Genomic DNA, 16360 nt, shown 5'->3' with positions numbered 1-16360 from the left:
AACGTGGCAGGCACTGCACGGTGGCTGTCATGTTGTGCATTGAAAAGCACAACATGCATTTTTGGCATTGAGGCGGGCGGTGCTGAAAAATGCGGGATGCGCCCGCCAGTGTGGCGGGCACATCCTAATGGGATGTGCGGGACCGCCGCACCATTAGCCGGCGGTCCCATTTCCCACTGGTATGGCGGGCGGACAACGTCCGCCTGCCATACTAATGTGCCCCCTAGTCTTTAAATTCAAACCCAGTTTGTAGCCCTGGAATGTGTTACACTCACAATACAAAATGATATCGGACAGACGGAGAGTAGCCCAAACAGCCTAGTGCAAAAGAGGTCAAATGGCAGCGCCGATATCAGACAGAGGATGTCACACGTTAAAGTTAAAATGCAGTGGTTGAAAGAAAATATTAGCAAGTATAGTCCGGACGTTGCGGAAAATGCATACCAGTGGTGTCGTCAATACAGACATCTAGGTCTCTACAAACACATAAGCCAGGATCAAAGTAAAAAAAAAACATACAGAACAATATAAATAAAATACAAATAAAAATGTTTTGAATGTGATAAATTCCTGCCAATGTATTGAATATTTCTAAATGATTAACTGTGGGACACTGTTGTAGTTTGGCCTTTATTACCTTAGTTCCATTGGAATACAGGGAGCCCCCTTTTTCTTCCAATTTTTAAAAAAAGTTCGACTTCCACCACTTTAAGTTGTTCAAAACCAAGATGCAGATGCCTCGCTATTCAGCTGACTATTCTGTTATCTTCACCCTTACAGCATATCTCAAAGTTCTAGACAATACAAATGAATTAGTCAGAAGTATTTTCTTGTGAGTGGGTACAAAGCTTGTCATAGACTAATAAATGATCTAAGCTTTATGACATTTGTCTCCTTAAACAACACAGACAATCTCCCTTAGAAACAGGAAATTGATCTGATTTTGCTTCAACCATATTACATTTTTCTGAGTTATCCTAACTTGTTTCCAGGTGTGATTTCAGTCAATTACTCTGGTCATGATTTGAGCTGGTTTGTGTCAGGCTGATTTGGATCATCACCTGCTCAGGTTTGAGCAGGCTTGGATACTTTTAATAGATTTTCTGTTGTGTTGATGAATAACAACTTTGGGAATGACCACTCAAATCAAATTTTGCTGAATCTAACCAGATGTATTTTCGACCGATATTGCATAGAAGTTGTGTGAAGAGAACCAGGACAGGGCTGGCCGTGGCGGGTTTTGGCATTTTCCCGGGAGGCTGGAAGGGTGGGGGCTGGTTTTGTTACTGGGGGCCAGTTTTGCAGCCATGCTACAATATAGGCCCCCAAGTAACAAAAGCAGCAGTGCTTCACACTTGCACGCTGCGCCCCCTCCCCTCCCCTCTCCAGGGGTGCTTTGGGTTTCCAGTCCGGCCCTGAACAGATCCACATCCCCATGCAAGTATTTCTTTTTTAATAGTTCTGCTTTCACGCCAAATGTTTAACCCTTGTACTCCAATCCTCCAACCCTCAAATGTTTTCCCTTTTCCATTTGAGGGGCTCATCTTTTCCCCGTACCTACACTACATACTCTCCTTTGGCGTCCACTCCCTTGTGACTGCCTACTGCATCCAGTAGAGGGTAACCCCAAACTGTATTTCTCCCCACTTAATCTGTGGAGGGTTTCTCTCCACATTTCCCCTTTCTCAGTATCTCTTCCTTCCACGATTTGATGTACCTCCTACTTGCTCTTGTTTTTTCCTTTGCACTTAGGGGCTTATTTACAAAAACTGACACATCTGTATAGAGGCGTCAGTTTCCCTGTGCCCGTGTGCAAAACCCTTGCGCCACCATGGATGCACCGTATTCACAATACGGCGCACCATGATGCAAGGAGTTGTGTTGCAAGCACGACGCAACTCCAGCAGTGCATCGGGAGGCCTATTCCTAATACACTGCGTCACTCCTTATGCCTGCTGCAAGCAGGCGTAGGGTTTTGACGTAGTGGCTTCTTAGAAGTGGCACAGTGAAATATTGTAGATTTCACTGCATCACTTCTCCAAGGCTTTCCTGCGTGGGAATGCACACCCTGAATACTTTATACCTGATGCAGGTATAATGTGTCACAGGGCTTTACAAGGTGATGCATCTCCCTAGATGCGTCGCTTTCTAAATGGGGCGCAATGTGGTGCGTTGTTTACGCCGCCGCTGCGTCACAAAATGTGACACAACTTCGGCACAAAAGTGTTGCAAGGGGCTTGTAGATCTGCTCCTTACAATCTCCGGCTCCTCTATATCTCCATTGTTACCTCGCTTTGCAGCTCCCATCTTTGGTCATGGTGAAAATGGGAAAAATGATCTTATATTATACTAATTAGACACCCAAGATACTCATTCGTTTAGCCTACTTAGGGGCTCATTAAAAGATGACTGGTAGTTGGAGGGAGCAATACAGATGCCAGAGTTAACGATTTCGGTTGGTATCTCACACTTCCCCCAAAGCACCTTCCAGTTACAGGACATCAAAAGTTTTCTGGCCCGGAATCCGGGAAACATTGGCGATCCAGGAATTATCAAGCACATTCCTGCATGTGGTTTCCCTGTTCCACACATTGTACTGTGCATATTTACCACCTGCTTTTTGACTGTGAAAAACGTGTGTGTAATGCAATGGGTTCTACTGGGTGTGTTCCCACACGGGTACAATTCATAATCAGGTAGAATTGTATCCCCCTGGGATGTCGCTGCACGCTTATAATGAGCCCCATAATGTGCCCTTAGTATTTAGTTGGCTTAATTACAGATATAAATCCATCTAAAGATAGACAAAGTAAATTATTGTGATGATGACCAAGTCCTCTCTAGATTTGGGAACATTTGTTTCAATTGTTTCACTTGTTGGCATATCTGTACTCTCATCCCAATGCAACAAATAATGTTTTCCATTCTTCCTTTTCAGAGTCCAGGTAGAATTTTATGTGAATGAAAACTCTTTTAAGGAAAGGCTGAAACTGTTTTTCATCAAAAACCAGAGATCAAGTGAGTGCCAGATTTTCTTTTCTGGTGAGATTGTGTTGTGTCAGAATTGAAATTCTTACAATTGTTAGATGTGGGTTAGAGGGTTTCTTTGAATGTGTTCCACTTTTAGTGATCTGGATGCCCAGAAAAAAAATTGCAGAAATATTTGGGCAAGTGTCTTTTCAAAGACGTATTGTTACGTATTTTATGATGGAGTTCCATGATTACTAAGAATTGTGTCTCTTTGTAAATAATTTCACAGATGCCGATGTAACTGACAAAAACATGACATCGGAAAATATGCTTCCTACAAAATTTCTCTTTGGAGAAAAGTTCTTCATAAAATTTTTTTTTACATTTTTTATTGAGCAGAAGGAGGTTAAAATACAATTCATGAATGCAGAATTGAGATCAATGGAAATAAAAACAAAGTTAAGAGAAAGCTTCTTCTTCAAATAGGGTCACACAAGAGTAAAAACATGATTGAAGATCAAGTTAAAAAGGGGGGAGAGATTTAAGATACATAAAACTCGAAAGCAGTCATAATTGTAATCCTTAATACACAAAATGTTGGTTAAATATTTTTCAAGTACAAGCAATGTGCAGCATCCGCAAACTTTGATTATAACGTGCAAGTGCAATACAGTACAGTCCAACCTGCTACAGGCAATGTGCAACATCCGCAAGATTTAAGTGTAAAGTGCAAGTGCAAAATAGTGCAAGCCAACCTGGAACAAAGAGCTTAACTGAACATTTTTTTTGCTTGTTTAATTAAGTCAAGCAACATTTCATGACTGCTTTAAAAAAAAAAAAAAAAAAAATCATGTAGGTTTAGTTTTAGTATTCAATCACATTTTTAACTGAACCCCACTTTTATTGCCTCCAGATTCTCAAAGTACTGCCATTTTCTTTCAAAACTTCTAACTGCTCCCACTCTACAGGCATATGCTTTTTCAAAATTCTCGGACCTTCTCATTTTGTTCAACCATTTTAAATGGGATGGAGGTTCCTTGGATTTCCAATTTTGGAGTATTAAGGAACGAGCAACTGCTCAAGAAATAAACACAAATATTTCCTCATTATCATTAAGCGTACCTCTATCTTTCGAAATACCAAAGAGGGCCAATTCAGCTGAGGGTATTAGTGTTTTCCCTAAAGCCTCCTCAATGTCTTGGAGAATGGCCTCCCAAAAAGATTTCAGTTGAGGGCAACAAAAAAAGGTATGGAGCCAACCTCCCTGGCCGGCTGCTTGGCATCTAAAACATTTATTCTCGACCTCTGGGAACCTTTTCTCGAGAGCTTCTAGAGTCCAGTACGCTAACCAGCGGGACAAGAAGGCCATCCTCTTAAAATTAGCGGCACATAGTGATTTATAGCCTAACAAACTTATAGTTTCCCATTCCTTATGTGTTAAAATTACATTGAGTTTGTCTAAATATTTTCTCAAGATGGGTATCCACCGTGTCTAGTTGACCGGCACAATGGAGCCTTTTGTACCAATTTCCTATGCCGGTGATTTTAACCTCATAAAGGAGTATTACCAGCTCACCCATTGTGGGGAGATGTCCACCGATGGTTTGTCTCAGAAAGTGAAAGATTTGTAGAAATTCAAAAAACGTTGGTTGCATGTGAGTGTTTATTCTAGCCAATACCTCTTGCCATGAGATGATTCTATTCTGGACAAAGAAGTGTCTTAACTCTCTAAATCCCAAATTCTCCCAATTTAGTACTCGGCTACTACTAATTTGGAGGCCCAAACCGGAACACTCTCTTAAGCTTAAAAACTGGGAAGCTGAAGAGCTCCGATTTTTCTTGAAAAAGGACTGTAATCTGGATAGATGTTCTTTTATGGTCTCATATCTCGTCCTTTTAGGAAGTTTTGCGATCTTTAAAAATACCTGGGTTTGAGAATCGGACTCTTGTAGCATTTTTACTAAGAAGAAGTTATCTCGTTTGTTTTTTGGACCTATCCGACCTGCCACCAAGTCTAAAAAGGCTGCCTCATAATATGTTTTTATGTGTGGAAGAGCAAGTCTCCCCTGGTCGACTGGGAGTTGAGTCACGGAAAGCTTTACCCTAGGGGTCTTTCCACCCCAGACAAAACTTCTGATCATAGATTCTATATCTTTGAATAAAATAGAATTCAATTTAATAGGGACATTGCTAAACAAAAATATTAGTAAAGGTAAGATCGACATCTTGATCAGGGATATCCACCAATCAAGGAGAGAGGAATTAAAAGCCATTGAGAGAGAAGATTCTTGATTTTATTCTTCATTCTCACATAATTAAGGAGATAGAGTTGATGGTAGTCACAGGTCACATATATGCCTAAATATCTAATTGGGTCTCGGCTTACGGCCTGAACATGCAAGCACGATGGAAGATGACTAAGACTGGTGTTTAAGGCGAGGACCTCTGTTTTTTTTGTATTGATTTTATAACCTCCTATTTGTTCATATGCTTTGAATTCTTTTAATATGCTTTCAATATTCTCCTTGTCTGGCTTTGCATAAAGGATAATATCATCCGCGAATAGCTTAAGCTTCGCCATCCCGGAGATAGGGGGGAAAATGTTGGGGTTATTTCTAATTTTAATAACCAAGTTCAATAAAAAAAGTAAAAAGGAGAGGAGACAAAGGGCAGCCATGCCTGGTCCCACGGTTAACTTGGATTGAGCCAGCTTTTTCTGAATTTATTATGATCTGTGCTGAGGCGCCTTGATAGATGTTCTGGAGCATCTTGATCACTTGTTCTGGGAACCCGAATTTGGTGAGAGAATGGAACAGGATTGCCCAGTTAACAAGGTCGAACGCTTTTTCCGCGTCGACCATTAGGATACAGGCGGGGGATTGAATTAACATTAAAATAGTCTAGTGCGTGAATTACAAATTCTGTGTTAGAAGCCATAACACGGCCTGCTATGAATCCTGACTAGTCGTAATGTATGACTTCTTGCGCCACCAACATAAAACGATGGGCCCAGATTTTCATTAGGATTTTGTAGTCAGAATTCAAAAGACTTATTGGCCTATAAGAATTATTATCTTCTGGACTTTTGTCTTTTTTTACAAAAGATATTATTATTGCTTCTTTAAAGGACGCGGGTACCATTCCTCCTAGTTTGATGTAATTAAATAGATTCATAAGAGGAGTTACTAGTTCTTTTATGAAGATTTTATAGAATTCAATTGGGAACCCGTCTTGCCCACAGGCTTTCGCCCCTGGTGTTGCCTTTATAGCATCGACTATTTCCCCTATATTAATATCTAACCCTAGTTGTAAAGCCCGATTGGGCGTGATCTTTGGGATATCTAAGTTCATAAAATAATCCTGAATCTGACCCTCTTCTACTTGATATTCAGCAGAGTAAATGCGATTAAAATGCTCCAGGAAAGCCCTTTGAATCAAACTGTTGTCTACTATCTCTTGATCGTTTAACGGATTTCTGATTTTAACTATCGCAGCAGACTCTTGTTTTTTCCTCACAGAGTTCGCCAAGAGCTTTCCTGCCAATTGGCTATCATCATATATCCTTTGTTGGAAGGTTCTAGAACTGTTGATCTCTTCCAGTACAAAGAAATCCCTTAATTCTGCCTTTGCTTGCTCCAGGTGATTCGGGCGACGGAGGAGCTGTAAAGCATATTCTTTGTCTACGGCCTTTTGGAGCGTAGATATCTTTTGTCTCCTCTTTTTAACCTGGGCTGATGTAAAAGATAGTATCTGGCCACGTGCTGCCGCCTTGAATCCCTCCCAGACCGAGAATGGTTCTGCTGAATCATTATTAATTTTAAAATATTCTGAGATCCATTCTCCGAAACCAGCCACCCAATCATGATTCTGGAGCAGGGTACGATCCAGCTGCCACCTGGACTGGTCCCTGCCCCCTCCACTTATTTTAACTTCCAACTCTATTTTCCCATGATCAGAAAAGGGATTACATCCAATAGATGAATTTAAAATCTGAATCGATCTTGATATCAAAAAGTAATCGATTCTTGATGCCGTCTGGAAGCGGTGTGAATAGCAGGTGAAGGATGCCCCTTCAGGGTTTAGTGCACGCCATGGATCTCTAAGCTGGTATTCTAAGATAAAGGCGCCCACAACTTTTTTAGTATTAGGCTTTAGTTGTTTCTTATTTTTATTAGTGGTGTCTTTTTTTAAGTCTTGTATGTAATTGAAATCCCCTCCCATGATGATCTGACCAGGGACCCCCTTAGAAGGTCGTTGATTTCTAATATACTAGACACCTCATCCCATATTTGCCCATAATAGTTTACGAAATTCAATACTTTCCCTTGGATTTTAATTGCTACCCATAACCATCTCCCTTTGGGATCCCTTCTTGTTTTTAAAATTTCTCCGGATAGTCTCCTTGAAAAGTAAATTGCAACGCCTCTCTGGGCCACCCCTGCTGAAGCGAAATACACATGGGAGAAATATTTCGGGATAAATAAATTGGGAGTATTAGTTTTTAGATGGGTCTCTTGGAGAAATATCACATGGGGATTTAGAGAGACTGCCCATTTTATGAGAGCACCGTATTTTTGTTTATTTAAAACACCATTGGCATTAACTGATAGGATGTTACATTTATTCAATTCCATAATAAAGTTTACGCAGCATTAAATCCTCATTCAAAATTTGGTACACATTCTGCCTACAACTTCTGCTCTTTTTTTACTGCTTTCACCCCAGCCCCCCCTCGCCCTCCTCGAGTGGACCCCCACCCTCCCCTGGGAAGTGGCCCCTTCCATTCCCCCCACGCTGACCACATCCCCCCCCCTACTGGTGACCTGGGTGTCTTCTTGTTACACCCTTAGTGACCCTTTAAGCCCGGATCCCACCTCGACAGCCAGAAAAATGTATATTTTTTTAATATCCTATTCTATTTTAAAGTTATTTTTTTTTTTCTGAGCTTATTGCAATTTTTCCTTCAAGCTCTACCATTATTGCACCGCGGGCTGGTTTTAATTACTCAAACAATCGTTTCTGGAGTTATCTCTTTTCAGCGACCTGATACCAATTATTCAGACATTCGTCTCTGAAGTTATCTCTTTTAGGAGAGACTGAGCTTCCTCAAGGTCGGAAAACATATTGAACTTTCCCTTTACAAGTACTTTTAACTTAGACTGCTGAGCGATTGAGGCTTGAGCGCCGTTCATTTTAAACAGGTGGAGAATTTTAACGAATTATTTCCTGCGGCGTGCAGCTGCAGCAGTCATGTCTGGAAAAATTCTACTATTAATTGTTTCTGTAACAGAAAATTGCCTTTGTTGAAAATCCTTTGATAGAATCTCTTCCTTAATCCTGTAATCAGCGAAGTTCATCAAGATAGTTCTAGGAAATGTTGAATTGGCAAACCTCTGTGCCGGGACCCGATGCGCTCTCATAATGGACAGATATCCTTCAAACTCTGGTAGTACTTTTTGATGAATAAAGGAGTTGACCCATTGGAGCATGTTTGAGCCTTCCAGTCGTTCAGGTACCCCTACTATCCTAAGATTGGATCTTCGAGAATGGTTCTCAAGCTCCTCGAGCTTGTTTTCAAGTTTACTTTCCAGGAGGCTCTTTTTACTTGCATAATTATCAATTAAACACTGAAATGTATTCCTACCGAATGGATTCTCTACAACCCAAAATTCTGGTACAAAAACACACCATACAAATTTTTCTTATCACAAAAAGCTTCTTGCTATATGGCCAGCTAAAAAAATCTTCCTTAAAGTTGGTTACTATATACAGGTATCTAATTAGAATTGTTATATACAGAAATAATCCTTTACTAAACTTGCTTCTCACAGAAATCCCTTTCAGCAAAAAAATAATCACTCAAATACAGCTCTTATAAAGAAATAATATTTGAAAAACTGTTTGCTGAAAGACAGGAATCAACAAAATATATATCCTATAAAAATTATATCCAAATTAAAATTTCTCCATTAAATTCTGATACTTCCTAAACTTGCGGTTAATAGATCTCCGTGCACACTGAATTTCAACGAAAATATTTAAGATTCTCGGCGCGTGTACTTGTCACACCATGCCAGCGGTGTCTTGCAATATGTGAACAATGTGTGATTATACAATCACTATAAGTCGCGCTGGTTCTACCTGAAACCTGTTGGTTTCTACACCATGTATCAAAATTCTTTTCAATAAAGATTCAATTCCATTTTATATCATTATTTCAGTTGTTTTATTCCTTTACGATGATTTGTTTCATAATCAGATCATTCATTTCATTCATGAATATTATTCTCAATTTGTCAAATTTTCCAAACATTATTTCCATTAAGCCCAATGCATTTCGGCATCAACCTTCATCGGGGGCCTATAAAAAGGTAAACATACAGGACCTTAGTATTCAGTCATAGAACTTATCAGATCAAAACATCATTGCATATCTATACCTTGTGTGTCAATAAACATTCATAAAAAACCATGAAAGTAACATATTTCGAAACCATCAAAGAAATTACGATTGACAAAATCATAATATTAATTCGAGTTCCTAACGAACACGTCTGACGAAACGCTATGTATCGACTTACCCAGGGAAAGTAATGTGTGGCGTTCTCGTGGTTCCGAAACCCGAAAATGACCGATAATTTAATGGACCAATAGGATTCGATTATATGGAGCAGTGACTGAGGTCACGTGATCGGGAAAGAGGTTATACTTTAATGCTTTTGCCTGATGTTAAATAAAGTGACGATGTCCAAAACCTCATGGGTCGACCAACAAAATATTAGCGGGTTGTGTTATAAATGTTATCGGTGTTTCACAACTCGCGGTGCAGGAGTACCGGGTAGTGAATGTTATCTGTGATCTGATAGGCTATGTGAAAGTCACATGGTTCCTCGAGGGACGCATTCGCGAAGGGTCAGAAACGCACAGTTTCATAGGGTATTAGTTGATCACGAAAACTGAATTCCCTACAACCTATATGGATTAATGACCGAATTGAATATTCGTGTTTTTTGTAAATAACTTATTACATTGGAATGATGAGTGACTCTTGACCCCCAGCAATACAATATGAGCCATCATGTATATAATAAGTATAATATGATTATCCTGCATTAATGACTTGATATTGAGTTGTATAACACACATGAAGTTATTTTTATTTTTAATATCAACATTTATAATTATGTTCATACATAGCCGATCATCGCATTTGATTTAATTTGCCGTTTTGTTTGTTTACCTATTGACAACGCGCCCCTCGTGATCAACTAATACCCTATGAAACTGTGCGTTTCTGACCCTTCGCGAATGCGTCCCTCGAGGAACCATGTGACTTTCACATAGCCTATCAGATCACAGATAACATTCACTACCCGGTACTCCTGCACCGCGAGTTGTGAAACACCGATAACATTTATAACACAACCCGCTAATATTTTGTTGGTCGACTCATGAGGTTTTGGACATCCTCACTTTATTTAACATCAGGCAAAAGCATTAAAGTATAACCTCTTTCCCGATCACGTGACCTCAGTCACTGCTCCATATAATCGAATCCTATTGGTCCATTAAATTATCGGTCATTTCCGGGTTTCGGAACCACGAGAACGCCACACATTACTTTCCCTGGGTAAGTCGATACATAGCGTTTCGTCAGACGTGTTCGTTAGGAACTCGAATTAATATTATGATTTTGTCAATCGTAATTTCTTTGATGGTTTCGAAATATGTTACTTTCATGGTTTTTTATGAATGTTTATTGACACACAAGGTATAGATATGCAATGATGTTTTGATCTGATAAGTTCTATGACTGAATACTAAGGTCCTGTATGTTTACCTTTTTATAGGCCCCCGATGAAGGTTGATGCCGAAATGCATTGGGCTTAATGGAAATAATGTTTGGAAAATTTGACAAATTGAGAATAATATTCATGAATGAAATGAATGATCTGATTATGAAACAAATCATCGTAAAGGAATAAAACAACTGAAATAATGATATAAAATGGAATTGAATCTTTATTGAAAAGAATTTTGATACATGGTGTAGAAACCAACAGGTTTCAGGTAGAACCAGCGCGACTTATAGTGATTGTATAATCACACATTGTTCACATATTGCAAGACACCGCTGGCATGGTGTGACAAGTACACGCGCCGAGAATCTTAAATATTTTCGTTGAAATTCAGTGTGCACGGAGATCTATTAACCTCATTATTGAATTACTGCCTCCAGTATCCCCCAGTGCACCTACCAAGTAACCAAAGATGCAACTAGATGAGATTGCTCAATTAACATCCAAACAAGCTGAACTTTTAGCATTTACCCCAGAGGCAGCTGAAGAAATATATGGACTCATACAGGAGACCAGAGCTTTCAGTCCGAACGTGTCTACCACAGCACAACTAATCAGACAATTTGAATTCCTTAGCAAAAAGGAAATCAATCAAAGACTCCATGCTACGACTCTTATTCATTATCATAAAAATAAGCGGATACCTAGAGGATTAAGAATCGCTCTCAAACCAATGTTATGTAAGAATAGCAAACAATTCGTGGAGAAGTGGTATCAAATCTTAAATAAATGCTCACTGGATTTAATTTTACTCATCATACAAGAATTATCAAAAGTACTAAAAGAAATTGAATCTGATCTTAACAATATGAAAAAAGAACTTGATAAATTTCCGGACTTACAAACAACTCTTGAAGATATCAACAAGAAATTAGATAAATATGCTAAGGAAGTGAACGATAGAAAAGTGAGGAAATACAAAAGAGACACCATCGATTACAAATACGATGAAGTATACACTTGGGCAGAAATATACAATCAAAGAAAATGGCAACAACCCAAGACTAAACCCACAATTAACTCATCGCAAGAAAGTTTAGTTTCTGAATCAGATATATCACAGACAAGACAACCTATGAATAAAACTCAGCAACTAAGCACATCTAGTAAGAAACAGTCTTTTTTAGACATCAGCCCAGCAGCCAACGCCCCACCGGGAGGCGCAACAGGAGAGGTAGAAGAATCTCCAGAAGAAATAGCAAAACGAACAAGGAGCCAGAAAACTCCAAAAACAACTTAGTGATTAACATATCATCAAAAGAATTGACGCCATCACAGATGACAGTACTAAATAAGGGAACATCATTTGTACCTACTTATAAAACGAACTTGGCTGAAACGGAAATAGCATTGTTTAAATTTTTCAGGACATTGAAACTTAAATATTTTTTCAAAGACACGATTTCCACATCAGGAACTAGCATGAAAACATTCAAACCCAAGAGCACTTTTTGTGCACCTTATTCTCATAAAACTATTGAAATCTGTGAAAGACTCATTCTTTCAGATATTCAAAAAATCAATTTCAATCAATCCACCAAAAGCAACATGTCTAAAGCTGAGTTAAGTACTCTGATAAATCTATCCAAGGATACGGATCTAACCTTCCAAAGAGCAGACAAAGGGGGAGCCCTTGTAATCATGGACACGGATTTTTATCAAGATTCTGTGAATAAACATGTCAATGACACTAACACTTATATGGCATTAGAGAATGATCCCACTGAAGAATATCAAAAAACACTCAAAATGATTCTGGAACATGCATTAGAAATGAAATGGATTGATGAAAAAACTCTAAAATTTCTTGAAACCAAGCATCCCAGGAGACCTAAAATATATATGCTACCAAAAATCCATAAAGACTTAAGGAAACCACCATTTAGACCCATAGTGTCAGCTTGTGGGTCAATATCGGACAGTATTGGTAAATATCTAGATTGTTTTCTGCAACCAATAGTGCAAAGAGGACAAACTTACATCAAAGACACGACTGCTTTTTTGAACTTATTAAGAAGCATCGTATTAGAACCTGATGCAGAATACTGGTTGTGTACTATTGACGTAGTATCACTATACACCTCCATACCACATAATGAAGGGCTAGAAGCCTTTGAATGGAATTTGCTGAAAGATCAAGATTGTGAGGCCAACAAGATTTTTCTAATTGAACTAATGCATTTCGCATTATATCATAGCTACTTCGAATGGAATAAACAATTTTTCAATCAATGCAATGGAACCTCCATGGGTTTTGGGGGGGCGCCCTCATACGCCATTATGTACATGTCGAAATTTGAACATGAACACATTTTAAGTAATACCAATTGGACAGACCATCTTGTAATGTTCAAAAGATTCATCGACGATCTGTTTATGATCTGGAAAGGAGATAAAGACAAATTGTTATCAAACATTATGGAACTGAATCAAGTGAATCCTAGAATACAATTCACCCACAGCATTCACAAGGAAACGATATCTTATCTAGATGTTCGGATAACTATTTCAAATCAAAACATACATACAGAAGTGTACAGAAAAAGCACAGATTGCAATGCAAGTTTATTGTTCCAGAGCTTCCATCCGGAAACATTGAAAAAACATTTGCCAACTTCACAATTCATTAGACAAAAAAGAATCACATCTGACCAGCAGATTTTAGAAAAGACCATCACAGATCAAAAACAACAATATCTGGATCGAGGATATCCCGGAGACATCTTAGAAAAATCAATCAATAAAGTGGCTTTACTCACAAGAGAAAGGTTACTAGCACCAGAACCTAAGCAAACCGAACAGAAAACTGTATGTGTCTTAAAATTCTCTACCGCAGCAATGAAAATTAAGAAAATTGTTAACCACCATTGGGCACTGATAAAAGATGAACCGGATTTATCGAATTTGTACAATGAACGATTAACCTTTGCTTTCAAAAGATCCAGAAATTTAAAGGAAATATTAACATCAACTAAACCGACAAAAACTCAACACAAAGGAATGTCTAAATGTTTTAATTGCATTCATTGCAATAATGCAATACTTGGTGATACCTTCATGCATCCTACCAAAGGTCACAAAATCAATCTATTATACACAGGAAATTGCGACACCAAGAATGTCATATATGCGATTAAATGCCCTTGTGGCAAAACATACGTCGGACAAACAGAAAGAAAAATCAAAACCAGAATTTCGGAACATAAAAGTAACATCAGAACGAAGCAACAGAAATCAGCAGTAGCCCAACACTGGCTAGAACAAAATCACCAAATAGCACAACTGAAATTTACCATACTTGAGATACTCCCACAACGATATGACACAGACCCCTTGAAACAACGTCTTCAAGCTGAATTCTACTGGATCAAAAAACTGAATTCCCTACAACCTATGGGGATTAATGACCGAATTGAATATTCGTGTTTTTTGTAAATAACTTATTACATTGGAATGATGAGTGACTCTTGACCCCCAGCAATACAATATGAGCCATCATGTATATAATAAGTATAATATGATTATCCTGCATTAATGACTTGATATTGAGTTGTATAACACACATGAAGTTATTTTTATTTTTAATATCAACATTTATAATTATGTTCATACATAGCCGATCATCGCATTTGATTTAATTTGCCGTTTTGTTTGTTTACCTATTGACAACGCGCCCCTCGTGATCAACTAATACCCTATGAAACTGTGCGTTTCTGACCCTTCGCGAATGCGTCCCTCGAGGAACCATGTGACTTTCACATAGCCTATCAGATCACAGATAACATTCACTACCCGGTACTCCTGCACCGCGAGTTGTGAAACACCGATAACATTTATAACACAACCCGCTAATATTTTGTTGGTTGACCCATGAGGTTTTGGACATCCTCACTTTATTTAACATCAGGCAAAAGCATTAAAGTATAACCTCTTTCCCGATCACGTGACCTCAGTCACTGCTCCATATAATCGAATCCTATTGGTCCATTAAATTATCGGTCATTTCCGGGTTTCGGAACCACGAGAACGCCACACATTACTTTCCCTGGGTAAGTCGATACATAGCGTTTCGTCAGACGTGTTCGTTAGGAACTCGAATTAATATTATGATTTTGTCAATCGTAATTTCTTTGATGGTTTCGAAATATGTTACTTTCATGGTTTTTTATGAATGTTTATTGACACACAAGGTATAGATATGCAATGATGTTTTGATCTGATAAGTTCTATGACTGAATACTAAGGTCCTGTATGTTTACCTTTTTATAGGCCCCCGATGAAGGTTGATGCCGAAATGCATTGGGCTTAATGGAAATAATGTTTGGAAAATTTGACAAATTGAGAATAATATTCATGAATGAAATGAATGATCTGATTATGAAACAAATCATCGTAAAGGAATAAAACAACTGAAATAATGATATAAAATGGAATTGAATCTTTATTGAAAAGAATTTTGATACATGGTGTAGAAACCAACAGGTTTCAGGTAGAACCAGCGCGACTTATAGTGATTGTATAATCACACATTGTTCACACTTCCTAAACTTGCTTCATACAACCATATTTTCTTCAAGTATGTGTTACATAACTAACTTCTAAATAAATTAGATCATATGAGACTTTTAAAGAATACTTTATGAAAAGAAATGTTCAAGGTAAAGAATTTCATGCCTAAACATAACTTCAATAAAAATGTCAAATACAATATTAGCCTGTATAAGAATTGCTTTCTGCAAAATAAGATGTATCTTTCAAAAGCACAACAAAAAACGTCAATACAAGCTGGGCCCCAAAATAATCTACTTAGAAGTTTAGCTATGTCAAAGTAGCCTACTGTTAGAAATGACTATCTTAAATCATCTGCAAAAGAAAAAAACATGTACATGATCATCACCGTATCAGGCAGAATGGTGCGTCCTAGAGTTGAAAATGTGTTATGTATTTATTTTCAAAACGAGCTATTGTGAATGGGACTTTTTGGCATTCATATGTTTGAGTCAATTTACACAAAACCTTATGCATCTCACTCCAGTACAATACCTTTCTTTCAAACCCCTCTCACTCATGCTTATCCATGAACCCTTCTCTCATTCTAAATTCTTAGTACGTTTTGCTACTCTACTCCTGCAACTCTTACTCTCTCAAACTCTTGAATCTCCAACTTATTTACACCCTGCATCTCTCGCTCCGTCCTCTGCACGCACCTGGCCCTCACTCCTACCCTTGATCATGTAACTCACCCTTACAACTGCAATCCTCTCCATTTCGTGCATGTCTCGTCCACTGCCACAGGCCCCTTTCTCTCACTTAGTCATGCCTGTACCTCTCTCATTTGCTCCTCCCCCTCTTGTGTTGCAGGTTTACGGGTGCGTCTATTCAACTTTTCCCTGAAGCTGCTGAGCTGTCTTTTGTACATAGTGCGAGTGCTGCTGGATGACCCCCAGGAGGGGCGGGGAGGCTGGTGAGTGCTGCTGTATGACTCCCTATGTGGTGAGGTGTGTGCAACACTGTGACAAGGAACTTCCCCA

At 38.6% G+C, this 16360-nt stretch overlaps 1 protein-coding gene across 1 annotated transcript in view; it reads left to right on the top strand.

Annotated features, from left to right (window-relative positions):
• The window catches only part of LOC144764134 (potassium channel subfamily T member 2-like), a gene marked incomplete at its 5' end in the record, with an annotated part of 1271238 nt that overhangs the window by 510036 nt on the left and 744842 nt on the right, over window positions 1-16360 (top strand). The window contains 2 exons of the mRNA XM_078650285.1: window positions 2939-3018; window positions 16191-16293. Coding sequence (XP_078506411.1) covers window positions 2939-3018; window positions 16191-16293 — 183 coding nt within the window. The remainder of the gene's footprint in view (window positions 1-2938; window positions 3019-16190; window positions 16294-16360) is intronic.

This window comes from Lissotriton helveticus, chromosome 1_1 (assembly GCF_964261635.1).
Source record: "Lissotriton helveticus chromosome 1_1, aLisHel1.1, whole genome shotgun sequence".
NCBI classification, from domain to species: domain Eukaryota; kingdom Metazoa; phylum Chordata; class Amphibia; order Caudata; family Salamandridae; genus Lissotriton; species Lissotriton helveticus.
The sequence above is the reverse complement of the archived record's forward strand: the minus strand, read 5'-3'. Positions and strand labels throughout refer to the sequence as shown.